Below are 27,701 nucleotides of genomic sequence, written 5' to 3'. Positions count from 1 at the left end.
TATTACGACCTAGTCCAACTATGAATCCCGACGAGCGCATTCACATATATGTTCTCATAACAACCAGTTTCTAATCTAAGGGTCTACTGAATCTGAATTTTGTAAAAATCCTTCGGCAGCACGGTGATAATGACATCGATGCTTGTTGAAACCGAGTAATTAACCCATCGTTACTTGTCAAAACAGAGATACTGTCGTGACACCAAAAGGGGCAGCGACAGATCGGCCACGGCCTTATGGACCTTTTTATGTACTGGAATAATGTATGATCTAGCTGCTAATATTGCCTTTGTAATGTAAAAACAATGGAGAGTGCATGTCTTTATTGATGTGATTCATACGATCATATATGTACCGGCTATGTTGACCTGTGATTTAATGTATCGTCAGAGCGGATTTTACCACGCTCAATCAGAAACATTCACTTTTACGATTTATTTATTTATGTTTCAACTCTTCGGTTAAATATAGCTCTTGTAGCATGGCTTGTTGCATTTCCTAGGACATTGATGTTGTCCAACACAATGAGTGCCCATGTCGGATATAAACTATCGGGCAAAAGAAACGCCACCAATTAAATAATGGTCGTCAGTTTTCAACAAATTTGCCAAACAGCACGAAAACAGTTGGGAACACAAATCTGGAATGCAACTTACCTATTCCCTGTTAACATGTGCACGTGCTTAACGTGATTTGCGAGAAAAGTGCATTTAATCACTAAAAAATGCAAAATGTGCACAAAGTTACTCGTATGAAATTCTGGTATAAAACATTAGCAGGATTGAACTCATGAAACTCACATGAAACCGTTTAAAACAACGAGCATGCCGAAGAGTGCTCTCCACCGACGAGAGTAGGTGCTGGCTCATCAAGCCTGATGGGCGGGTTCGAATCTACAGACGACGTCGTGAACGGACGGCACGTTGTTGCGTCCAAGAAGTGGAGCCTTATGGAGGTGGTAGTGTCTTGGTCTGGGGTGGCATCTGCTGGGACCAGAAGACAGATATGGCTACCATCGTTGGAAATCTCACTGCACGTCGTTACATTGATGAGGTTTTGCTGCCTGTGGCACTGCCTTTCCTGCATCGACACCCACGGACGCTGTTTCAGCTGGACAACGCAACCCCTCACACAGCTCGAGTCACTTGCGACTTTTTGAACGCCAACAACGTGACCGTACTACTGTGGCCAGCCAGATCACCGGACCTGTCGCCAAAAGAGCACCTCTGAGACCAACTTGGACGCAGGATTCGGAAATGTCAACAACCGCCATTGACGAGGGATGCCTTGCAAGAATAGCGTAGGATCCCTAATCAGGATGTCAGGAGACTCGTGTACACAATTGGAGGGGGTAACATCTGATACTGTGTAGCACGGGACTGTAAGAGTGATCAAATTCAATTCTGTTTGCGTGATCGAATACTGGACAGTGCACCCAGCATGATAAACGTGTCTGCAGAACTTTTAGCACATGTTTTTTTATCTTGTCATTTTCAAATTTCTTTTTGTAAAATTGTTTTTTTATAATAAAACATTAACTGTTACTAAATTATGCGTCTGTTTTGTTTAAGACCAGAACATTGTTTGGTGGCGTTTCTTTTGCCTGTTATTTTATTTCTCATATGACAGAGTTGACATGGATTTCAACTTCTAGCACGGGTATGATGCTAGGAATTGCCTCGCCTTTTACGACTGGGCCTCCCTCATAAATGATGGACTAAAGTTGTATATTTAGTTTTACAGCTAATGACTGGTTGGGGCGAAAGGGGGACTAACGTGTTTAACATTATGTTACACAGCGCCGAACATGTGTGTGTGCATGTGCGTGACCGCTTGTTCTAATCATGAGTGAGTGAGTATTGTTTTACGCCGCTTTTAGCAATATTCCAGCAATATCACGGCGGGGGACACCAGAAATGGGCTTAACACATTGTACCCATGTCGGGAATCGAACCCGGGTCTTCGGCGTGACGAGCGAACGCTTTAACCACTAGGCTACCCAACCGCCCTGTTCTAGTCATGATTAATGCCGGTTTTTATGTGCTAGCCCACTGAGATACCCCAGTCTAAGATGGCTACCCAATTCAGACACATTATACTGACTCCAAGCCGAGCAGTCCTTGTTTTTGTCCCTAAATGTCATTTGTTACGTCATAAGCTATGACACGGTCAGGGGATTGCACAACCACTTATTACCAAAATTAATAGTGATGTGAGCTTGTGTAGAGTCGGGTGCAAGCATGGATGTGTGTCGTATAATGCACGTATAGATGTAATATTTTGTATTGCAGACTATCATTGACCCTCAGCTGTCGGATGAAGCTTGTTAATTTTCCACTCGATTCGCAAAATTGCCCAATGCTGATACAAAGTTGTAAGTATGTTAATGGTTTCATAAGTGAATAAGGTACAGGACAGGTGACTCATGTTTCACCCTTATGTTGGACATTATTTGACAATGTATATGTACAAGTTCAGTCTTGTTGCTGTTCAAATTATCAAATTATAATATGTGTTATTTGTGAAACAATGCGATTTGGAGATCATGAGGATTAATGTTGGACAGTCATATCTGGAACAATATGATCAACGTTGCCGTAATACAATAGCTTTACATTGTAATAATTGGCAATTTAGTTTTGAAGATTAAAAAGTACTTTTCATTTTAATGACTGGTATTTATCAGTGACCACACTGATGGCAAATGAAATACAGTTTGCAACACATACTCTTACTCATACTCTTTTAAAAAGTAAGTGATCATGAAATATTTATGCAATGATCAGTCGTCAGAAGAAAGATAAGCTTTGAAAGATGACTGCCAGAGATAGAAAGGTTTAGGAACCTAAACCTAAGGCCCCGACATACTCGAAACATTGCACATGCACCATGCTATATCCTCCGTGCGCGTGGGTTGGGGATAATGCTGATACTTCAGTGAAAGGTCGTCACATCGCTCTGAGCCATTAGTATTTTGATTATCTTAGGTAACACGTACACGGAGGTACATAATCTTGCCTTAATGCAAGATTTATGATCACAACGCGATGAACGCCTAAATGCTCTTGGTATGCTTCAAATTGGTAGAATTCGACTAGAGATAGCTAATATGCTACGGGTGTCCCAGTCTGTGATTTGCAGACTTTGCAACATCATTTAGCAAATTTGTTAGTGATCGGTCCGCAAAGGGCGCACCTTCACAGCAAAAAAAGTGTAGGTTTCCGTCTTCCGGAAACCTTCCCATTTTGGATCGGCCCGGATACCTTCCAGAAACCTTCCCCCAAAAAATGTCAAATTTTGGGGGTGCATTTTGTTCACTTAAGTGTGAAACACATAAAAAAATTAACTTGAAAATACCAAGCAATTTGAAGGTTGCTGAAGGCATCTGGAAGGTTTCTGGATGCAAATTTTCTTCATGACTTGCTTCTGGTAAAAAATGTTAGCCTGTTGTAATATTCTGGGTTACTTTAATGGTAAATATCCTCCTAAAACATTTTTTGAGAAGACAATTGTTCAATTTCATATATTGTCCTTTTCAAATGTTAATGGTATTTAATGAACAAACATCAGTTCTCGTATAATGATATCCTTAAATTTCATGTCCAGACTTCCAGTTTGTACTGAGAAAAAGAAAAAGTCATTTATAATGTGCTCACTTGGGCCTTTGGTCCTAGTGGGATGATAATAAGACTATTTGTAACGGTACATGTACTTGTTATATCCAAAATACTAACTTCATTGAAATTTGCCTCATCCTAGTTTTATGGTACTACAGTAAGCTCTTCCTCAGTTACTGTGAATTCTTTTATTAAAAGGGATTGAGAGTTAATTTGACACTGGAGTTGTAACCACTACTCATATATGTGTATTCAAATAGTATAACTATGTGCTTAATACTTCACAAATATCTCCAGAAATAGGCATTTTAGTTATAATTGCAGAAATACTTTATGAATGACCCCTTCACTATTGCCTTGATCTTACACTTCAACCCTTCATGAGTTATCACTTTTGAGTATTAATTTGACCTTCAATATCAGTGATAAATATTTCAAAAACATTTCAAAGAGCTATCCAGCACATAAACCAAATATGCAGTCCTTTGGTAGAATTCAACATATCATTGACCAAAATATGGAAGTAATGTAACCAGTATATGTATAAAGGTTACTAAGACTTCTGCAGAAAAGGCAATTTAGGGGAAAATGTAGTATATATTTAGATCACACACGACCTTTTTCCAACTTTGACCCCTGCCCAAAGAAAGAGTTAGACCACAAACAAACTTTTTGTCTGGTTGTGACTTTGACCTTTGACCTATCAGATCTATGTGTCATCAGACGTTTTCAGAGCAAAGGAAACATGTGTTATTTATCTTGAGATGCCCAAGCAATGCATGGTTTCATAAGATAAGTGTGGCTATTAAACTGAGGCAAAATCATGAAACATCCCCATTTACACAGCTGGCAAATGAAACATAAGCAACAATCAAATTATCAATTTCTTTTATTCATATGCCTTTAGTATATCGCACATTAAACAGTGTTCACATGATGGTTCCTGATGCAGTATGCAATTTCATCCTATTCCATAATACTCATAACAGAGTGTGATAACTGTTCGCTTGACAGTACCTACGGATTATGTTCACCAGTTCAGAGAACTTACTTTCTCTCAATCCTCCTTTTCTTTCTATATTGCCATGGATGAACAGGAACCAGGATGAGGGGATACCAGTTGGACTCTATCTCTGCTGCATTGTGTTAGTAGAATTGTGAACTTTCCATTTGGTGTTTGGGTCCACATTTAAAGACAATAAGTCCCATTTATCATTCCTTTCAAGTGTTTACCATATGACTCAAGACAAGAATTTCCTGAATGTCCTGGAAGAATTCCACTCCAGCTTGGCTTTGGTTGGTCTTCTCACATTAGCCAGACCAGCCTTTGTGTGTCCCAGTACCATTTGGCATACAACTTCTTGGTCGGCCTCCATTGAAATAACAGGACCCTCGTCATCGCTGTCTGCAAATCACCTCAGATATCTGAAGGGGTGCAGCCTCTATTTAGGACTCCCTTGTCTGGTCCTTCCAGACTGTCAACCTGGAGTACTCATCCAGGGATCTCAAGCAGGACTTCAGTTTCTGCAGCATTATGTACAAAGATTTTAGCAATCAAAAAGAATTGTTGCCACATGTACTTACAGATAGAAGGCAGCAAAATCACTTAAGTTATCATATGTGAGTCTTGTTATATGCTAAACACTTAAGATAATCACATCTCAAATCTCAACCAGACAAACCAGTGATTAATGTTATGAACTCGGTCCAGACAAACCGATGATAACTATTATGGACAGTATACCACATCATTGTGGTATGATTACATGCGATCAATGAGCCTACTCAATCACTACCTTATCTATTAATTAGGCTTGGAATGCTGGGAATCTTTTTAAGAGATGTCATTTAGTGATTGTTTCAACTCATCAACATGGAAAAATATATATTTACAATCCTTGTCATATAGCCAAACTATTGCTGGATGCAGTGTTAAATAAATGAGTTGGCTTTAACACTGCTTTGAACAGTATTCCAGATATATCACTGCATGTTAGCTTGATGTGGGAAGAAAGCCCTAAGTGATGCAGGTCTTTGATGAATCCCACGAGCATGTGTATAGTGCTGACAAACCTAGCAACATAATTGGGGAGAACCAGGATTTGAACCCATGACTATAGGTTTCTGCTAAGCCCAAGAGATGCAACTCTGCACAGAAAATTGTAGTTCCCTAGATAATAGGACATCCGTGCCCACAGCGATAAGGAACAAATTGAAGACATATTTGCAAAATAACCAAATGAACCAAACAGAATAATTTCAAAATATTTACCACTCACTGTTGCTCTTCTATGGTCTTTCTTTCCATTGATGCTGCACAGATGACTGTCTCTTTTATTCATCCGGACATTCTACAAACATAAGTAGCATTCACATCACAGAAATGTCCAAACTGTACATGTTGTACATTTGATTCGAATGAAAAGACCCCAGTTGTGATTCCGACTTAGAACTGCCCTACTCATAATAATTCATGTAAAACATTCAGAGATGACATTTATCCCCATATTTAACAAATGTCAAAACAATATTTTGACAACAAAGTCAGGGTCAGTCAACACATACATTACATAGGAAATAACTTGTTCGACAATGTAGAGAGATCCTCACCGAGGTGAATATCATTCCATGAATTATTGCCAAATTTTCTTGAAATGCAGATTAATGCAATGCAGTATTTACTTTTATTTCTAGGCTATTTGTTTGGCTTTTCCATGGCACTGTTTTGACAGAGATCTAACCTTGATATGACACTTTGTTCAGAAGTGATATAAATAAGAGAATACTTTATTTTTCCCCGAGAAAATTTGGGTTACATTGTAAAAGCACAGAGAAACAAGTATAAGATTCATGATTTAAGTTAAATACACTTGACACATGAAGATTCCGTGGTAGAATAGGTCTTCAGCAACCCATGCTTGCCGTAAAAGGCCATTATGCTTGTGGTAAAAGGCGACTAACAGGATCGGGTGGTCAGGCTCGCCGACTTGGTTGATGCATGTCATTGATCTCAATCCCGTGGCTCGATGCTCATGATATCAATCACTGGGTTGTCTGCCTATTATCTATTCCTGCCTCAGGTAAGGATGCAGTGATTTATTTAAGTGCACACATATATCACAGATAAACACCTGAAGTCTATGAAAGTTATTTACAAGTTATACACATAAGGACTTAAAGGTGGAGAAAGTATTGATGTCAACTTCTTTATCACGATGATCACAACATTTCGGAGTATGTACTTACTCCTTCATTAGGTAAATATTCACAATTCTGCTCCAAATGCTTAGATCAATGCTCATATTGTCAACCATATTTGCCATATTTATATCATATGCATGTGTATAATACATATTATTTCTAATAATGGCGTAATTGGGACACACAAATATAAAGTAACCCAATACTTTCTGTAACGGGCGACAATGCTTGTCTAAAGAGTTGACTAACGCAATCAGGTGGCGATCAGGCTCTCTGACTTGGTTGATGCATGCCATTGATCTCAATTCAGTGGCTCGATGCCCATGATATCAATCACTGGGTTGTCTGGTCCAGACTTGATTATTTACAGACTGTCGTCATATAGCTGGAATATTGCTGAGTGCGGCGTTAAACAACAAACCAACCTAAATACACTCATACATACACACACAAACACAACACACAAACCATTGCAAACACCAGGGTTAGAAATTGGCACTAGTCATTTTGACATTTTAAAGGTTTTGCTATATGCTATCATTTTAGGACTAGTGGACTGAAAGTGTTAGTTTCTACCGCTGCAAACACTAATCAACTAATGAATTGGGTGGTCAGACTAGGTTGTCATCATACTCTGAGGGCATGGATCTTTGCTGATAATAACAATCACTAGATTGCCTGGTCCATGTTCAATTATTTACAGGCTGCCATCACAGAGCTGGACTATTGTGAGTGTGATGTTTCACATTGCATTGAAATATACCATGATGAATACATGTAGTTTGTATTTATCACAAACAAAAAAATACTCACTCAATACTTTGTATCCTCCCTGAGGATGTCTGTGAACCTCCCCACAAACCCTGAACATGCTGAAACAGAAAACAACTAACTTGTCTTTATCCTTTCAATGTTTCAGTGTGAATTTGTTAAAGATTGATAAGCTGTCATTATTCATTGTAATCCATATCTCACTTTCAGGTGGTTCAGGTGGCAACACATGATTGGAATTGAATGCCACGTTTTGTTTGACATGCACTTTGCCAGATTTATACCCTTGGTAAACTAACTGTAGTGATTGGTGCTTCCACACTCGTACATTGGGTTACATCGGATTGGCCACCCGATGCTGCTCGTATGTTTCCGGGTGTGATCGAGGCACGTGATCAACTTACCCGCCAAATCTGACAGGTGACAATCGACAGATTGAGACAAGACAGCAGACTGAACGGACAGAACCCACAGAAGCTAACACGATCTCGATCTCCCCTTCATCAAGCTTACGCTGTAAGGTAAGCACCTTTCCCTATCACTAGGCTTTCACAACAATGGCGCTGTGAACAGGATTAAGCCTATTTGTGATATTGGTGACAAAAGTAAATATGTCACACGACCATGGGAAAGGACTGATGAATGGGTCACGTGATGTCCTTATATAGAGCAAAACTCGCAGTATGGAGCGTTTTGAGCCTTTTCATTGGCTATTAGAGTAATACCCCAATGCTCTTTAGTTTTTATATTTATCACTTTTCGGCCGTAAAAACATACTCGTAATGTTAAATGCACAGTAATATCAAAGGGTGTTGATGTATCCACTATCCATATGTTTTGATCATGTCAACCGCTGGAAGCTGCATGCTTTTCACCCGGCGTATTACGTGTAAATTTCATGGTGTTGATTGCAGTGTTGCTTGTACCTAGCTGTCAATCACTGTCACTGGGTGCATGGTAACGCTGTAACAACTCCCATGGCTTTGCGTGTTTTGTTTTTAATATAAATTCTGTCAGCATATTTATATATGTGTAGTGTTATCATCATTTATCCACTTATACTTTTATTATATGTATATAAATTATGTATTCACATTAATGCACATTAAATAGTGGGTAAGTATTCTGCAGGTCTTTCCATTAATGCAAGGGTTTGCAGGTATGTTTTCACTGTGCATTATTGTTTATACAAGGTTTTAGGATGACACTGGGGTTATATTTATGTATATTAGGTTTTTCAATTATTTTTACAAGGTGTTAGGTTGACACTTCTGCGCTCACTCACTCTTGATAAGACTGACTGACAGCTGTCAACTGTCACCTAGACCTGGTGTGTTTATTGCATTTGTTTATTATTTATATCCATTTGGTAAGTGTGGTAGCTTTTGCAATTGTTCAGAATATTTATTTATTTGTCATTTTTATGGTCATGTTTATGCCATGCATGAAATGTGATTGTGTTATATTAACATAGGTCAAACGTTAGATGGTGCAAGTATTTCACCCTAGTATGGCCGGGTTTCATTTCAGTTTGAGACACCCGCTGACCGTACAGATTATTTTGGGGTATGCCATCTGCTTTGTTCACTGCTGGTACAGTTCAGTTATCTTGCCTGCAGTGTTGTGTTTTCATCTGTAAGTCTGGGAGTGTTAGGTAAGGGTAGCTAATGCTTAGCAGCTGAGTAGTCGGTCCTCTGGGGGACGATATCGTTCACTTGGTTCTGGTTTGTGAAGCCTGTAAGTCCGGTTGCTGACAATATGCGTCCACTTTTATGCTCTGTCCTTCATACGAACGGCATCATTCTACTGGTCAGCAGTCAGTATATTCGGCAACGTGGAGCATTCTTCACGATCAACTGGCGCTCTATCCTTCTTCAGACGATGGGCTTCGCAGTTGGCTGCCAGTGCCTCACCCTATTAGCAACATGTAGCACAATGTTGTTTGGGTTGGTATCAGTTCTCTACTGGTGGGGGGTAGGGTTGATGGTATATCTTGGGTTTTCTCTGCCGCCATGGTCTCTCTAGCCCAGGTGTAATCCGCCATGCAGGTTGCAACTTCCATTCATCTATCCTTTGACATGTACATGATTTGTCATATCCATAATATTGACATGTTTTTACTTAGGTTAGTTTAATGTTATACAGCTACCATGTAGGTACCGAAAGGTCAGCTTCGTCTTACCTTAGGTTGTAGTACAAGAGCAAGAATACTTTAGGGAAGGCCCGGACACTTTTGTTCCTTTCCCAATTGTATTCGTTCCAAACATGGGGTTTTTATAACTTGTACTTTCTAATTAATTATTTAAGACGGGTTTTTGGATTATTTCAGATAATCCAATCATGCCGCCAGTTTATATCAATCTGTGCATCTGAGGAAGAACTCAGGCTTATTCCGGGAATAGGGATGAAACTGGCCCGGAAGATTCTTCAGCTCAGAGAAACCTTAGCTGTACTGACGGAGGAGGATTTTCGTAATCTCCCCTCTATCAGAAACCCTGAACAGGCTCTAAGCACCATCTCCTTTGCCACTGGTACTCAAACTGCAGGCTCTTGGTCTCCCGGGATGGTGGGGCAACCTGCTTCCAGTCAAGCTGCACCATCCAAAACCAAAACATCTAAATCCGCATTTGGACAATTTACTCCAGCTACGGAAAGTACCTCGAGTAGGTTGTCGCAAGCTAAAATGTTCCATCAAGCAGTTCCTAGCCCTGATGTGGATGCTATCAACTCAAACCTAAAACAACTGGAACAAGCGGAGATCAACTTGCAGGTCAGGCGTAGAGGACTTACTCCACCGAGTCAGAGTGCTCTCTATGACCGGTGGCAGGCGGCCTCTCACGATCTAAGCAGGGAGATGGAGGTTTTCTCTGAGGTTCTTGTCAACCTGGAAGCCAGTAGCCCTAAGGATCCTGGATCCAGCCATCTTGCTAAGGCACCCATGCCTAACCCTCATTCTGAGGTACAGGGTACGGAAGTGTTACGGCGGAGTTCTAGGACAAAGCCCAATACTGAGGAGATTGACCCTCGGGTCCTCCAAGGTGCTGAGGGGAATGTCCACCAGAGACAAGCTCTAACCCCTGGGCATAGGGAACGGAAGAGGACAGGCCAAACTAAATCTATGGCCCCTCAACCAATCCTAAGTAACTCGGCCCAGGGGAATGATACACGTGAAACCCCATCCACCCAACGGGCCACTCCATCCAGGTCTCGTTATCCCAGGCCTGCTCAAGATGACAGTCCGGGAGAGAAGGCATTGCAGTACAGGGGATACCTAGACTCAGAGGAGGAGGATCCACTTCTGCTCAAGCAGAATGGGGGTGTCCCCATTTGGCCTCCAACCTCAAGCAAGCCTGTAGGGCCTAGAGAGGACATAAGGCAGAACGATGGGACAGAACATGGTTTGTCCACATATGCTGAGGGGTACCCTAGGGTTAATCATGCCCAAAGGGATTACCCAGAATATGTGGATACGTATGGCCATTCATTTGGTAGCCGTCAATGTTCCCGTCCTCGTTGGTCCCTGATGTATGAAGAACAAGACCCTAAGGATTATCATTCTGTACGGGATCCTAACCAATGCCGGGTGGATGCTACACATCCTGGGACCCGCCTACAAGCCAAGTGCGGGGAACTCCAGCCACTATGGGATCAATCTGGATTTTATAAAGAAGATCTGGCACATGCCCACAGAGATAGGCAAAGGATGTGTAAAGATAGGACAGAAAGAATCAGGAGGGCTCCTCACCATCAACCAGTCGCCTGGAGAGAGCCATTAGGTAACTCTTCGGATAGCGACTCAGATGAGGTACGTCCACAGCTGATTCAGAGGAGACGTAAAGCAGTTGTTGAAAAACCAACAGCTCCACTACCACGGATGTTATCATATGATGGTAGTGCAAGATGGTCCTCCTTCTATATGAAATTTCAACGCTTCGCCCAATCTCAGGCCTGGAATGAGGAGGAGAAACTTGACAAGCTGTGTTACTGCCTTGCAGGGAAAGCAGCCGACTTCTTCGCCTTATTGCTAGAGAGAGATGAATTCATCTCCTTCCAAGGAATGGTAAAGAAACTCGAAAGGCGGTTTGGGAAACGGTCTCCAGCTGAGACTGCCCAACTGCAGTTTCCGAACCTTCGTCAGGGCTCAGACGAGTCATTGGAAGAATGGGCGGAGCGTGTACTCCAAGTAGCGATGGCTGCCTTTACAGATCTACCTGAGGACTTTGTGGAACAACAAGTGGTGCGGAGATTCTGCCAAGGATGCGCAAACAAAGAAGCTGCCCACTATGTTTCCAACCTGGGACTTAGAACACTGGAAGCAGCTATGGACGCAGTCCAAAAGTACTTCCAGAATACCCAGGCAGTCTATGGTAGACCAGTCATTCGACGTGATGTGAGGCAATCGCACTTGGCCAATGAGTCTGAGGAAGAATACATGGTTGCCAAATGACACCTCGGTCAAATTATACCCCTTCACAGGATAAGCGGCAAACTCCATCACAACCTGTAAGGTCAAATGTGGTGGAACGTTTGACCCGCGTGGAAGCTCGGGTTGAGGAGATGTCAGAAGATATCAAAAAGCTGATGGCTATCGTGAGTCGACGATTTAGAAGCCCCTCATCATCACCAACTAGATCGGGGGAGTGCTTCAAGTGTGGGAAAACAGGTCATTTCCGAAGGGATTGTCCAAACAATTACAATGAAGGTGGATATGGAGAGAAGAAAGTCACGTTCAGTGCTCATGAAAAGCAGGGGAGGGAAAGCAAAGCCAGACAAGACCCAAAGGAGGCTTTAAACACTTCCGGATCGAGCACAGAGGCCTAACCTCGATCCAAACTGAAGAAGGCCACCCCCCTAAACTTCCTTTGTCACCACCCCCTCCATTGTAGCCACCCACTGGACATCACCCATCCTCTCCAACGGCCCACACTCAGCCTACAGCTCTCGGGTCAACCAGTAACTTGGATGACGACAATCTGTCAATTCCAGAAATCAGTTAGGCAATTAATCAGCGGATCCATGTTTCTGGTACCAGTCCAAATCCAAGACCAGCACACAACTGCAGTGGTGGATACGGCGGCTGAGGTTACCATTATTTCGGACACTTCTTGCGATAAACCCTCACAGAAGCCTGAGAAGAAGCAGGACATCAAGTTAAGAACTGCCTCAGGGACTTACATATGTCCTCTTTGTAACGAATCCACTCCAGTTACAACTAGGGTCTAAAACCTATTCGATTCCTGTAGTAGTGGGCCCAATCCAAGATGATGTTCTTCTGGGACTGGACTTTTTAGTTCCCCAAGGGGCACATCTTGACTTGACTCAACAGTTACTACAGATTGGATCGGATACCATTGAAATGACTCTATGACGTTCTCAAGAGGTACCGCAAGTTTCAAGAATCTCGGTTTTGAAGAAAACCCTCATTCAGCCTAACACGGTACAGCAATTTAAATGTCCAGTATCCAAGTAACTCTCAGTTTTCATGATAGAGCCACGCCTAACAAATAATGATCTTCTGATGCCAAGGACTTACCAAACTGGTGGAAGTGTAACCATTGTGTGCCTTTGTTAATGCCAGGCAACTTTACAGGGTAGGATTATTCACCCTGTATGAATGGGTTTCCTTAATCTGACTTGGTCAGGACTGGAACTGAGTCCACCGATCTGGTCTAGATTCCAGGATTCTCATAGAAGCTTCGTCGTCTATTTAAGTTAAGTGAACCAACTCGGTTGCCACCAAACAATCTGGTTGGGGATTTTCTTATTTAAGGCGTATAACTAATCTTAACCATGAGTTACGCGAACTGTCTCGGTTGATAGCACAAAACTGCTGCCCAACCCTGCAGGGATTTTCTCATGTTTTGGTGAGGTCACCTGTTAGATCCTCCCCATTCCCCTGATACCACAAGAGGGGGCAGGTCCAGAAAAGAGGGAGGAATGTAGTGATTGGTGCTTCCACACTCGTACATTGGGTTACATCGGATTGGCCACCCGATGCTGCTTGTATGTTTCCGGGTGTGATCGAGGCACGTGATCAACTTACCCGCCAAATCTGACAGGTGACAATCGACAGATTGAGACAAGACAGCAGACTGAACGGACAGAACCCACAGAAGCTAACACGATCTCGATCTCCCCTTCATCAAGCTTACGCTGTAAGGTAAGCACCTTTCCCTATCACTAGGCTTTCACAACATAACCCTCATCATCAAATCCCAGCGTTATGTTGAGAATAAGGACACGACCCTTAAAAGTCCTTCACATGTAACTCTTATGCAAGCCATAATAGAAAATACCATGTCACAACAAACACTTGATCATAATATCAATAATAACAAAGGGTTTCCAAAAACAATAAAACTAAAAGGCCCTTGACGTTTACAGTAGTAACATGGAGATCAGGAAAATATCCAAATCAATCCATTCCATAAGATCTCTGTATAGAAATCATGGAACATTATGTCTCGAAGCCCTGCTACGTACCTGGCATCCGCATGCTGCTCTTCGGAGTCTTCCTTCCTTCGGCTGTCAATCGAGTTTTCGAAATACTTGACGTCCTCGTAGTGGATGGCTCAGGTGGATTTCGACCGGGATTTCCGTGTTAGAGGTGATTGAGAACAATGTATCGATACACGAGGTAAGCATATCGCAATCAAGCATCACGGTGTACATCGATTACACGAGGTTTGAGTGTTTGTTTACATTTGTGTTCCAAACATACATGGAATTATGGGTAGACTTGCTTGACCCGGAATAACACGAGTTGGTCACGAATGACGAGCGGTCATTTATTACTTGCCCGTTAAGAGATCACCCGTTTAATAAACATACAGCTTTATTACACATTGTGTAATACCAAAACGCGTGCTTATGTACTCTCGGGAACACGTTTCACGAACAAATATTGAAAGCTCTCAACATCCCTTGGCGTATTCAACGACATTGCGTGTGGAGATGATAGATCACTGGGAGGAGCTTATGGACACTCGATGACCCCAGCAACCTTGTTGCTAGGCTGACGTCACATTGCTTTGACTCGCCGATGGATCTTGCAACAAAATTCAACAAATTACGTCATCGGGTATTGTGACGTCATTGTAAACTTTGAGCTGCAAGGCCCCGTTCCACAAGGCGATCGTACTCTAGCGCAACGAGAGTCTTTAGTCTAAGTTAAATTATGTGAGTTGTGATAGCCTTAGCACTACGATAATTTTGTGGGACGAACGCCTGAATTCTAAAGGTGGACCATTGTATGATATTAAATTCATACGTTTCAACTTTTGACGTGTTTGAAGTATTATTCTGTTAAACTCAATTGGATTATGCCATGGATCGTGTAGGTGTCGGCCTATTTACACTCAACAGTATAATTCTAAAAACATTATAAATGACAAGTAATAAATAAAATACTAAACTCGCTCTCGTGTAAAACCAATTTTAATAATAAAAATTGGTATTACACGGGAGCTCGTTTAGTATTCTATATTTCTGCAGCAGTTACGGAAAGAGACGAGGTTGGCCGATTACAGTTCATACAGGCCATATTGGGAGCCGCGGGGATTTCGACAGTGTGTATTAGGAAGTATATCTACGTGGTGTATGGAATATGCGTTTGCCTACCATGCCAGGCAGTGTGACAAGGGATATCCCAGCGGACGTAATATTCCTACAGCAGAAATGTTTCACAACCTCGATTGCAGGGAGCTGAAGACGTGACATATTCAGACAGAGACCATAATACATAGACTGTTATATGGTCTCTGATTCAGGTAAGGAATATGTTAATAATATTGATCACGTATTAAAGTTATTTATCTTCTGTAAGTCACTTATTCTGTTATGTATATATATGTTAGTAAATGTGTGATTTTTGTAGGATAAGCAATCTACCTAACTTATGTTAATCATTGCTAATGTATATGATGTAGAAATATGTTTGCTTACTTATATTCCTTTATCTAGATACTCTAATGTGACTCTTTTTTTTAGTTCATACCGTACTAATCTTACTTTTGCAGGTGTGAAGAATCAAGAACAAATTAAATGACAGGAGTTTTGCAACAGTGAACATTGTGAAGTGGAAGATAAGACATTTGAAAGGTATGGATATTTTCACCCGTTACCTTGATGAAGAATACCATGATGACAACTTTATCACGTTGGGAATTTTGGCGGTGGGGTAGCCTAGTGGTTGAAGTGCTGAAGACCAAGGTTCGATTCTTGTCATGGGTACAATGTGTGAAGTCTATGTCAGGTGTCCCTTGCTGTGGTATTGCTAAAAACAGCGTAAAACCATACCCACTCATGTGGGGATTCCGGGTTGGAATTGGTCCCCATCAACCTATGCTAGTTGTAAGAGAGGTTATACTATAAAGCGAAATAGCACCTCGCCTACTATTGCCTGGTGAAAACAGCACCTTGTTATTTATTTTACCTTGGATCTGAATATGCCCGAATACATGATATTAAACTTGCATGGTCACTTGTAAACACAAATAACTGAGAAATGTTCAAAAAGGTTTACATTAGAAACTAGCATCTACTCGCCGACTCTGATTGCAGATGCAAACTAAACTTATTGTGAAAATGTAATATGCTTTGATTTCTTTGAAGTAAAATAAATGCAATTAAACTTTCAAACACAAATAATTGTTAAATGTTAATCACCTAAAAATAGTTTACATTAGAAATTAGCCTCTGCTCAAATTTACTCATGATTCTGATTGGGAGGTGCAACTAAACTTATCATTGAAAGATCACATGCTTTGAAGTTTTAAGTAGCTTTACTCAGATTAGCTCAATGTCAAGCTGAAACTGAGTCTGGCGAAAATGTCAAGAAACTGGACAACAGGTATACTATATATTTCATATTTATTTTATTAAGTAGGAAATAAATAGTCCCTTAGTCAGGTCCCTAGTTCGTCACCCAAACCCTCTTGGCATTTTTTCAAAATTTCCAAATTTCCAAAATTTTATATAAGCAACCACTAAAACACCCCTACTGGATTGCCAAACAACTTTTCCCCCTTTTCGGAAACACATTAATTGGCTTGGCTGGGCCCGTGTGCGAAATACGCTGCAGTCGGAAAGCGCACGTAAAATCTCCAATATAAGTAAGTAAGTAAGTAAGTAATAAATAGTAATTTTATAGAAATTTCATTTATATATCTTTCAGCCAGAAATCAACATGTCTCTCCAGATAACAGACAACAATTAGTAGCCCTTTTTGCCAAAACAAGGTGCTGTTTTAGCCTCACCCATAAGAGATAACCTAATAGATCAGGTGATCAGGCTCGGTGACCTGGTTCATGGCATCTGACAGTGACCATCTAACTGTGTGGATTGATGTTCACAATATCAATCACTGGATTGTCTAGAATCTTGGGCCTACCTTTAGAATACAGTACCTAACTTTTCAAACCGGTCACAGTACCCTGTGATGTAATTCGTAGTATTCTGTTGCCTGACACACTGGCAAAACAATGCCTTGTGATGTCAGGGGTCATTGGATGTGCATATATGCTCTTTTCAGTGGTCTATCGTCTCCACACGCTACGTTGTTGCATAAGTTTTAATTATTTGTTTACTAAATATTGTTTTAAACATATTTATTTCACAACTTGTGAACTGGATGGGTAAACAAGCAAAAACTTATTTGAATACCGCTCCAGAATTAGAATATGATATGACAAAAGTACAGTCAAGGAATACAATTATATACATGTTCTTATTATAGAAACTACCTTGTCGGCGCTGTCAGGTCGCATTTTTAGTAGTAATAGTGTACTGCAATATACGGCAAGGAATAGTATTATAAATTTAAGATGCTATGTAAAATCACAAAACCTATTGGATAGCTGTATGTAGTCTTGTACTGATTTAAGAATTTCTAAGTTTATTTTTGACGTCCTTTCAGGATTACCTAATAGAATTGAATTTAGATCATATCCCTTAACATAATAGTACATATTCTGTCTTAAATCATTGTAATTTGGGCATATGAGAAAGAAGTGAAGTGCATATTCAGTGTGATGGCCACAGCTACATGCAGGATTATCTTATAAATATTGCCTGCGGATGCGCATTTTATAACTAGTGCTTGTTTATGAAAGCACCTTTATTTTCTATATGCTTTTATTTCATTTTTTACTTATTACAGTGGTTAAAATGACTATAAATATAAATTGAAACTTATAATGTGCAATAAGCGGGTTATAGCTGAAACGACACCTTAGCAAAACGGCACTGACTGGCGATATACTCGCCGAAAGCGAAAACGGCGATTATTACTTGACGAAAATGACACCTTATTTTTTTTTACCTCGGTAAAATAAATGAAATTAAACTTGGATTGATAACTTGCAAAGACCAATAATTGTGAAATGTTAAAACAAGTTTACATTAGAAATTAGCCTATACCCGACTCAATTTATTGTGATAACATGCTTTGAAGTAAAATATATGGAATTAAACACACATTGGCTCATACAAACACAAATACATGTAGTTGTTAAACGTTGAAACAAGTTTACCTTCGAAATTATACCCCTACTCCAATTTACTCACCGACTCTGATTGGCAGACACAGCTCACTTGTTGTGAATGTATTTTTCACTTTAAAGTTTAAAGTACTCAATGTCGAGCTGAAACGGTATTTAAGAATCCTAACAAGAAAACTAACACAGCACACGAAACAACCACTCATACCCACACCGCAACCAAACATTCCCCGACATCTAAACTCCGCATGGGATGGTATCCTCCAGGAAGTACACCCAGCAATCACCACCCACACCCACTACCCACACCACCCCCAAACCTTCACCACCCCCAACCCTCTCACAACATCCACACCTGCACGCAAAACAAACCGCATTATACCTGCCATCACCCAACCTTCCACCACTCAGCCTACAGCCACCAGGGCAACAACAACCACACCCGAGCAGGCAAAACCCGAAAATCCAACCAGCAGCCAAGACACAGACACGCCCAGCACGCACACGCAAACACAACCAGAGACGCTACCAACCCCCATGGAGAGTGAGGAACTAAACAACGATAACTCAGACTATTACGAAGTAGAAACCGATGATGACGTAAACGAAATAACACGCTCAGCACCTAAAAGAACCAAAAAACTACAACGTAAACCCCAAACTCTCCCCAAAAACACGCTAAATAGTGTTACTCTCCTTCTAGCTTACATGCTAAAACAAATAAATCCAGATGCTAGCACTAAAGCCCTGCATAAAGTAGCATTCAAACTCAAACTCACCACCCAAAACTATAAAGACTTCAATACAGGTTACCAACTAATTATCTCAGATATATAAAATAATCCCATAAAACAACCAATCTCCAAACACTAAAAACCCAAATAATGGCAGGACTAAATATTTTTCAGTGGAATGCTGGCGGGCTTAACTCGCACAGCCACGAACTAAAAGCAAAATTTAAACTAAACAAAGGACCGCATGTAGCATGCATCCAAGAAACTAAATTCTCAAATAGATCAAAATTTAACTTAGCCAACTATAACATAGTCAGAACAGATCGTCCTAAAACCAAAACAACTAGAGCATCAGGAGGCTTAGCCATACTAATTAGAGAAGACTTAAACTATGAAGAGATCAAAATAAACACCCCAAACCTAGAAACCAACGGTATTCAAATCACCCTAAACAACAAAAAAATAAACATCATAAATATCTACCACTGGCATCAACAAAAAATCCAAGCAGAGGATCTAAACATACTTCAACAAATAGGCAAAAAGTCAACAATTTTCCTAGGAGACTTTAATGCCCACCACCCCTCCTGGGGCACGGGGGAAAAAATAGACAATCACGGTAAAATAATCTCTGAATGGATAGAGGCCAACGATTTCGTATTACTTAACAATAACCAACCAACCAGATATGATAAAAGCAATAGAGACATGTCGGCTATCGACCTAAGTATATGCACCTCAGACTTAGCCCAAAGCACTCAATGGGAAGTTCACGACGCCCCACTAGGAAGTGACCACTTCCCAATAAACATAACCATAGGAAATACCAACGTCCCCGACAAACCCGAAAACTCAGAACCCAAATTTAACTATAACCAGGCTAACTGGGATAAATTCCAAAATATCTGCAAACAAGCCAATCTAAACGAGATAGAACATAATGACCCAGAAACCTTCTGCAAAAACCTAACAGAATACATAATCACCTCAGCTAAAAATTCAATACCCTTTAGAAAAGCAAACAAATCAGGCAAACCCTCAGTACCCTGGTGGAACGAGGAAATAGAACAAACCAGACAAAAACGTAAAAAAGCCTTCAATAAAGCCAAACGCGACCATAACTACATACCTATAGCCCACAAACTAAACCATGAGGTCCAAAACCTAGTCAAAATAGCCAAAACCAGGGACTGGAAAATTTTTTGCGAGGGATTAAATAACCGCACAGATGCCAGGACGGTCTGGCGCAAAATTCATGCCATTAGAGGCCTAAAAAGACACAAAAAAACTCCTAATATAAATAACTCAACCAACCCCAGCGAAAAAGCAAATAACCTAGCTAAACACTTTTCGACCATCAGCAGTAACAAAAACTTCAGTGATAAATTCCAAACAAAACTCAAAACAGAATCCAAACCTACCAAAGAATTAAACGATAACCTAGAAATAAACCAACCCTTCACAATAGAAGAACTAAACTATGTACTCCAAAACAGGAAAAAGGGAACAGCCCCAGGACTAGACCTAACATCCTACCAAATAATCAAAAAACTCCCTCCCAAGCTACTACAGTCACTACTCAAACTCTATAATCTAATCTACCTAAACGGCCAGGTACCAACCTCTTGGAAACAGGCTCTAGTTATCCCTATCCCTAAACCCGACAAACCTACAAACCAAGCTAACTCTTACAGGCCAATATCTCTGACCTCAAACTTATGTAAAGTAATGGAATCTATGACCAAAAATAGATTACAACACTACCTAACTCTAAACAACACCATAAATACAGACCAAAGCGGGTTCACTCCTGGCCGCTCAACTCTAGACAATCTCGCCCGGTTAGAACAGGAGATCAAAACAGGACAACTCAACAAACAATATACTACAGGCATCTTCTTGGACTTCTCAAAAGCATTCGACATGGTTTGGCACAACGGGCTAATTCAAAAACTTAAAAAAATAGGACTAAAAGGACAAATCGTTAACTACATCCAGGACTTCCTAAATAACCGAAAAATCACAGTGGGTATAGACCAGGTTCTATCGGACCAGTGTCCCCTAGAAAACGGCACTCCCCAGGGCAGCATTCTTAGCCCAACACTCTTTAACATAATGATCAATGACCTCTTCGAGGGCCTATCCCCTAAAATTAAAACATCCAAATTCGCAGATGACGGAGCCCTCTGGATCCGCACAAAAAGTATGTCAACTTCCCAAAATCTACTCCAAAAATCCCTAAATAAAATACAGCAATGGGCAGACAAGTGGGGCTTCTCCCTAAACTCCGAAAAAACTACAGGAATAGTCTTCAAACACCGAAAAATGAAACACACCACCCCAAATCTTAAATTAAACAATAAACCAATTAAGTTCCAAAAACAAACCAAATTCCTAGGGCTAATCTTCGATCAACACCTAACATGGGAGGCCCACGTTAAAAACTTAACAACTAAATGCAGCAAAGATCTAAACGCACTAAGATGCCTCACCGGCTCCAACTGGGGGGCCTCCAAAGATACTCTACTCTCTCTCTACACATCACTAATTAGGTCTAAATTAGATTACGGATGTGCGATCTATGATACGCTTAGCAATAACCTAACCAAAAAACTAGACTCAATCCAATACCAAGCTCTTAAAATAGTCACACGTTCCCAACATGGCACCTCTCTCACTTCACTTCAGGCCTTAACAGGAGAAATGCCACTAAACCTACGTAGGCAACACTTAACCCTTAATTTCTGGGCCTCGTCCCAATCAAACCCTCTCATCCAAAACCTCATAAACGAAAATATCCGCCCTCGTAACCAGGCTCTAACTAGGAAGCACCCTTTACTTACTCCAATATCTCAACGAATTTTCAACTACCTAAACGAAAACCAAATAGATAACCTCCAACAAAACTGCAAACCATCAAATATATTTACCCCAAAACTAAAAATCCCCCAAATAGACACATCTCTGGCAAACTCAATAAACAAACAAACCGATCCAAACATAGCTAAATCCACCACACTAGCTTACATACACGAAAACTGGCCAAATTGGTGCCACATCTACACAGACGGATCTTCCGATCCGATCACAAATCGCACTGGTTTTGGAGTCCACATAGCACAACCAAATAGGAACACTCAATCTTATCGACTCCCAAACAACCAATCCATCTTCACTGCAGAGTTAATGGGCATAGCATCCGCCCTCCATAACCAACATGCTAAAAAACATAAAAAAATCCTAATACTCACAGACTCACTAAGTGGACTACAGGCCCTCCAAAATAAAAACACCAAAAACCGCCCTAAACTCATTAACCAAATACTCAAAAGCGCAAATAACTTAACAGAGGCAGGCAAACAAATAGCATTTATCTGGATCCCAGCCCACGTAGGAATATATGGAAACGAAAACGCCGATCAAGCCGCCAAAAAATCCCTCAAAATTCCTGAAATAAGCCTTAATCTACCAATGTCTAAAGCAGAGATCAAAAGCATTAACAAACGTAAAATCACCCAAAGATGGCATAAGACATACCTAAAAACAAACACACAGATAATCAAAATCCTCAAAAAACCTCTAACCAAACCTAAAATCCTCCATCCATCCAAGAAAATTGATAGAATAATCACCAAACTCCAAACAGGTCACACTAAACTAAACAGTCAACTCCTAAAAATGAAAAAGCACGCAACCGGAAAATGCCCACACTGCCCACACCTGGAAACAATAGAACATGCACTCTTACACTGCACGCACTACCAAACCCACCGAGCAACACTCCAAACAAATCTAAAAGTAGATAAAGCCATAACCCTAGAATCAATCCTAAATCCACATAACAATATAGAAAAATTTAAAGCACTAGGCGTATACTTAACTAAAACCAATCTAATGATCCGCATCTAAAAACACTCAACCACGCCACATAGACAAACAAACACACACCAACACACTCCCTTGGTACACTACCACACCCCTAGGCATGCATTCCAAATTTCAAAATCTCCAAAACTTATATAAGCAACCACTAAAACCCCCCTCTGGTTGCAACACCTTTATTTTCCCTTCAAAACCACGCTAAATGGCCCGACCGGGCCCGTGTGCGAAATACGCTCCAGTCGGAAAGCGCACGTTAAATCTCCAAACGTAAGTAAGTAAGTAAGTAAGTAATGCTGTTAGATCACAATTTTTCACAATGGCCTTTCGATGTGTCATTTGAACATGTTGAAAGGTTTTACAAGAGATATTTGTCAGTAATAACTGATGCTATTTCTGCCCTTACATTACAACAAATAAATCAGCCAATATGGAACTATTTTATTGATATGTGGCAACAAACATACTTCAGGCTGTACAGTTTACAAATGGGTTAATATCTATGTCATCTTGTTCCTCCTTATGTCTGGGCAGTTGCTCGCTACAATTTCGGAACTTCTTTACAGTTACAGACAGAAAATACCAGAACCGTTAACTACTACAAATCAAATACTGTATGGGTTTCACTGAAAGTGTCGCCACAACTGAAAATCTTCAAACACCTGTATTTGGCTATAGCTTTGACTATTTTTTTCTGTTCCTGCCTATTATCTATTCCTGCCTCAGGTAAGGATGCAGTGATTTATTTAAGTGCACACATATATCACAGATAAACACCTGAAGTCTATGAAAGTTATTTACAAGTTATACACATAAGAACTTAAAGGTGGAGAATGTATTGATGTCAACTTCTTTATTATGATGATCACAACATTTTGGAGTATGTACTTACTCCTTCATTAGGTGAATATTCACATTTCTGCTCCAAATGCTTAGATCAATGCTCATATTGTCAACCATATTTGCCATTTTTATATCATATTCATGTGTATAATACATTTTATTTCTAATAATGGCGTAATTGGGACACACAAATATAAAGTAACCCAATACTTTCCGTAATGGGCGACAATGCTTGTCTAAAGAGTTGACTAACGCCATCAGGTGGCGATCAGGCTCGGTGACTTGGTTGATGCATGTCATTGATCCCAATTGTGTGGGTCGATGCTCATGATATCAATCACTGGACTGTCTGGTCCAGACTCGATTATTTACATATAGCCGGAATATTGCTTGAGTGCGGCATAAAACTACAAACCAAATCATAAGTGCGGGATGAGTGATTTGAAATTAGCAAGTTTTATGGGACCTTCAATCACTACAACCTGATCTGAGTCTTGAAAAGATATGACTTTGATTCAGTGAAAATTGGAATCATGATAGTTTCAACTGTAGATACAGTTAATCTGTTTTTTGTACAGTTTCTGTTTATTCAATGTACATGTTGTTCAAATAAGCTTTGCCTCTTCACCAGTCCTATTCCTCTTTTGGAATAAAAAGTGTCTAATAATTCAAACACCTTCACTACTAATCATCCTAGTGAACACAACAAAGAAAAACACATAAAAAAACGTCATTATTATTATTTTGATCTCTGATACATTAGAAAAAAACTGTTATCCAGCAAGATACATTTAATTGGTCCCAAGAAGCATGTTACATAGTAAACTGACTCGATAAGTTGAATAGCAGTCAGCGTGGTTGTAAAGGCACAACTGACTAAGCCGTCACTACTCAATTAAGTAATTAACAGACAATTGCAAGTACTAATACCCACCCGACACTAATTGCCCTGTTAATCCCTAGTCCACAATGAGTTGACATTGAGTTCATTTTGCTAATTAGCTGTTTTTAGAGTAGCAAGGTAATGAACATCAAAGGTGGGGCAGGCTTTGATCATGTGTTCTGTAGAAGAGATGATGTCACTTGTTTTATATGTCTTTAGGATTAGCTACATCCCTTGATGCTACCAAGGCAGCCCTTGAGATTATCAGACAGTTTGGCTAGACACAAACTGATGTCTCCCTTGTAGCACACTATGTGTCAGACAAGGACTTTGACCACTCTGTGCAGATGCATATCAATGCATAAAGAACATTTGGTAGATGATTCAACAATGCCACACAAGCTGGGTTTCACTGTATTTAGAAACAGACGATGGATCCAAAACTTTATACCAGTAATTATGATTAATTTAAACTTTGCCAGGCCAATATTTGGCAGATTTGCATGTTATTGTTAATCTTCATTAAGTAAATTTTCAAAAAAGATAGGATAAATGATGAAATATGATAATGAGTCATGAATATTTGAATTCAGATCAGAACAAACAGGGAGGGTCACCCCAAAATGTGAGAGTCTCTAGGGGAGGCTTTTGACAAAATGGACAATAAAATATATAGTGCTTTGCATTTTCTTTCAGGGAGGGTTGTGTCAAAAATGAATGAGAACATACCGGTAATACATGACCAGCCCCTATAATGTAATATACATAGTTTTTAGTTGATGGTTCAGGTTGTACTTTTCAGTTGAATTTCTTATCACTGTCTATGATGGACTACCAATAAACTGTAGATATTAAATATCCATAATAACTAAGATAAATGCTTCTACAGTCTCATCCTAATTTGTCATAATTTGAATTTCAATATAGCTTCCATTAATGAATTAATGAATTTGGTGAGAATATCTATTGTCTGAATTCCTAATATACTTTCTTTTGTATTTGGTGTGCAAGGGTAGCCTAGTGGGTGAAACAGTCTTTGAAACCCGGGTTCAGTTCACCACATGGGTACAATGTGTGAAGCCCATAGCTGGAATATTGCTAACAAGCTGCATGAAACTATACCAACTCACTCACTCATTATGTTGTATTTTGAGATCACTTACATGACATGTGTTTTGATAATTATGAATAGTTGCATTGATGTATTTATGTATAAGAACCTATGTAACTTAGTTTTGCATTGTCTTGTTTACCCTTCCTTACATTTTGATGTAATGCAAACATTCAAGCAAAATTCAGGTGAACCTTGTGGTATTGTTTTAGAAGACCGGATACATTTTTGTATTTTCTGTTTGCAATGGCTTATTTACATGTTCAAAGATTGGTTAAATATCAGTTGCAAGATATATTGTCAATACCTCACTGTTCGAGAAAACAACTTTAAACATTTGTAAATATGTGTGTGTTTTTGACTTTTGACTAACAAGTTTCTAAAGATGTTATGAAATGTTTCAGGTACCTGGATTTCACAATCTGACACCAGCTACATTTAAGAAGATCTTGCTCACACAATTCAGACAAGGGACTCGCCGGATAATGAACAGTACTCCTGATAACAACCAACAGATTCACCTCAGAAAGTGATGATTCTGAATGAATAATGCCACATCAGTGTTACTGTAGGTGGTTTTATTATGACACTAATTGAAGTCTGAATGAATTTATGCCAAAGCACTGTGACTATGTCCAGGTTGTGTACACCGATGCTGACTATACAAATCTGAATGACTTTTGTGGTTTACTGCAGAAACATAATTGACTTTAGATATTCTACTTCAATAAAATTCTTCTGAGATTTGACTTATTTGTTTATTTAGAAAATGGCATTAAAGCGTCTGTTCTGTAAGGCCTTGCAAACACCACTGGTTACTTTATGCTAGTTCTTCTTCTTGCTTGATCAAATTTCAATTTGTGATGTGTACCAATGAAATGTCATATGATCAATAAATAATATTTTTTCCAAAAACGTGATTTGTTTTGCTTCATTAGCATAAAGAAATATAATACTGATCAGCCATAACATAGGGGCTGAACAAATATAAAATGTACTAATGCTCTGAATGTTTTCCTACTATAAATACAGCTCACATAACAAAAGTTGTAGTTCCACCTTAGTAGGCAAATGACATTGATATTTTTTCTGTACTTTATTTAGGTGTTTTCTATGGATGCCATTAGACTGATGCACCAATTTGGGACAATTGTATTCTGTTTTATATTCCCATGAAACTACACTGTCCCGATATAACAAGTACTGATACCGTTCCAAACTAATCTTTTAATCTCACCAGGGCCAAATGCCAAAGCACATAGCCAATGACTTTCTATTTTTTTCTGAGTGAGAATGCTGTTTTGCCACTTTTAGCAATATTGCAACAATATCATGGTGGGGGACACCAGCAATAAGCTTCACACATTGGACCCATGTCGCGAAACAACTTGTGAACAATGCATGCCCACATATCTCAGTTTGAGGAGGATATTTACAACTTAAATAACACAGAATATTACAACAGGTACCTGTAATGCACAGGCTAACATTATTTACCAGAAGCAAGTCATGAAGAAAATTTGCATCCGGATACCTTCCGGAAACCTTCCAGATGCCTTCAACAACCTTCAAATTGCTTGGTATTTTCAAGTTAATTTTTTATGTGTTTCACACTTAAGTGAACAAAATGCACCCCCAAATATTGACATTTTTTTTGGAAGGTTTCCGGAGGGTATCCGGGCCGGATCCAAAATGGGAAGGTTTCCGGAAGACGGAAACCTACACTTTTTTTGCTGTGCTTGTGAACAACACAAGACCAGTATAGATTAATCAGACACTAGAAATTAGAAATCGAGCCCAAACATCCAATGAACCGGCGTTCACTTGTGCCAGACCGGAGTTTACGTTACTAACCAGACGATTAGGAACCGTCTGCACGCTCGGCGACCACGTGTTGTACCATCGTTAACAATTCGGCGCTTTTTTCCAGAAGCCAATGGTGTTTAGAGCGTTTAAACTGGGGGAATCGACTTCCTGGTTAGGCATGGCCGTGTATGGAAGCGTCATCACGAACATCAACGTAATCCAACATGGCAGATTTGAGGGTGGCCTGTAATGATATGCGACAGAACCAGTACCTAGATGGAAGGGTAACTGGACGGTACAAACTATACAACATACTGGCGCAAATACTTTCACGTGGTCCACGTTCTGTATTTCAAT

At 40.0% G+C, this 27,701-nt stretch overlaps 1 protein-coding gene, 1 long non-coding RNA gene and 1 pseudogene across 9 annotated transcripts in view; all 3 read left to right on the top strand.

Moving 5' to 3' along the window:
* LOC139450440 (glycine receptor subunit alpha-2-like) overlaps positions 1-27,701 on the top strand; it is a 302,790-nt gene that overhangs the window by 163,076 nt on the left and 112,013 nt on the right. For all 8 annotated transcript variants that reach the window (XR_011652225.1, XR_011652226.1, XM_071232142.1 and 5 more), the window contains one exon: positions 2,292-2,374. Coding sequence is in view for 6 of the 8 variants with exons in the window: in XM_071232142.1 (XP_071088243.1) it covers positions 2,292-2,374 (83 nt within the window). In the remaining 2 variants the exon portion in view is untranslated. The remainder of the gene's footprint in view (positions 1-2,291; positions 2,375-27,701) is intronic.
* On the top strand, positions 10,273-12,410 carry LOC139450439 (uncharacterized; annotated as a pseudogene).
* Positions 15,236-26,204, top strand: LOC139450442 (uncharacterized). The gene is made up of 3 exons (XR_011652227.1): positions 15,236-15,358; positions 15,608-15,689; positions 25,943-26,204. It is a non-coding gene; the product is annotated as an uncharacterized lncRNA (long non-coding RNA).

This window comes from Haliotis cracherodii, unplaced genomic scaffold (assembly GCF_022045235.1).
Source record: "Haliotis cracherodii isolate W230 unplaced genomic scaffold, xgHalCrac1.p SCAF_8, whole genome shotgun sequence".
Lineage (NCBI taxonomy): Eukaryota > Metazoa > Mollusca > Gastropoda > Lepetellida > Haliotidae > Haliotis > Haliotis cracherodii.
The sequence above is the reverse complement of the archived record's forward strand: the minus strand, read 5'-3'. Positions and strand labels throughout refer to the sequence as shown.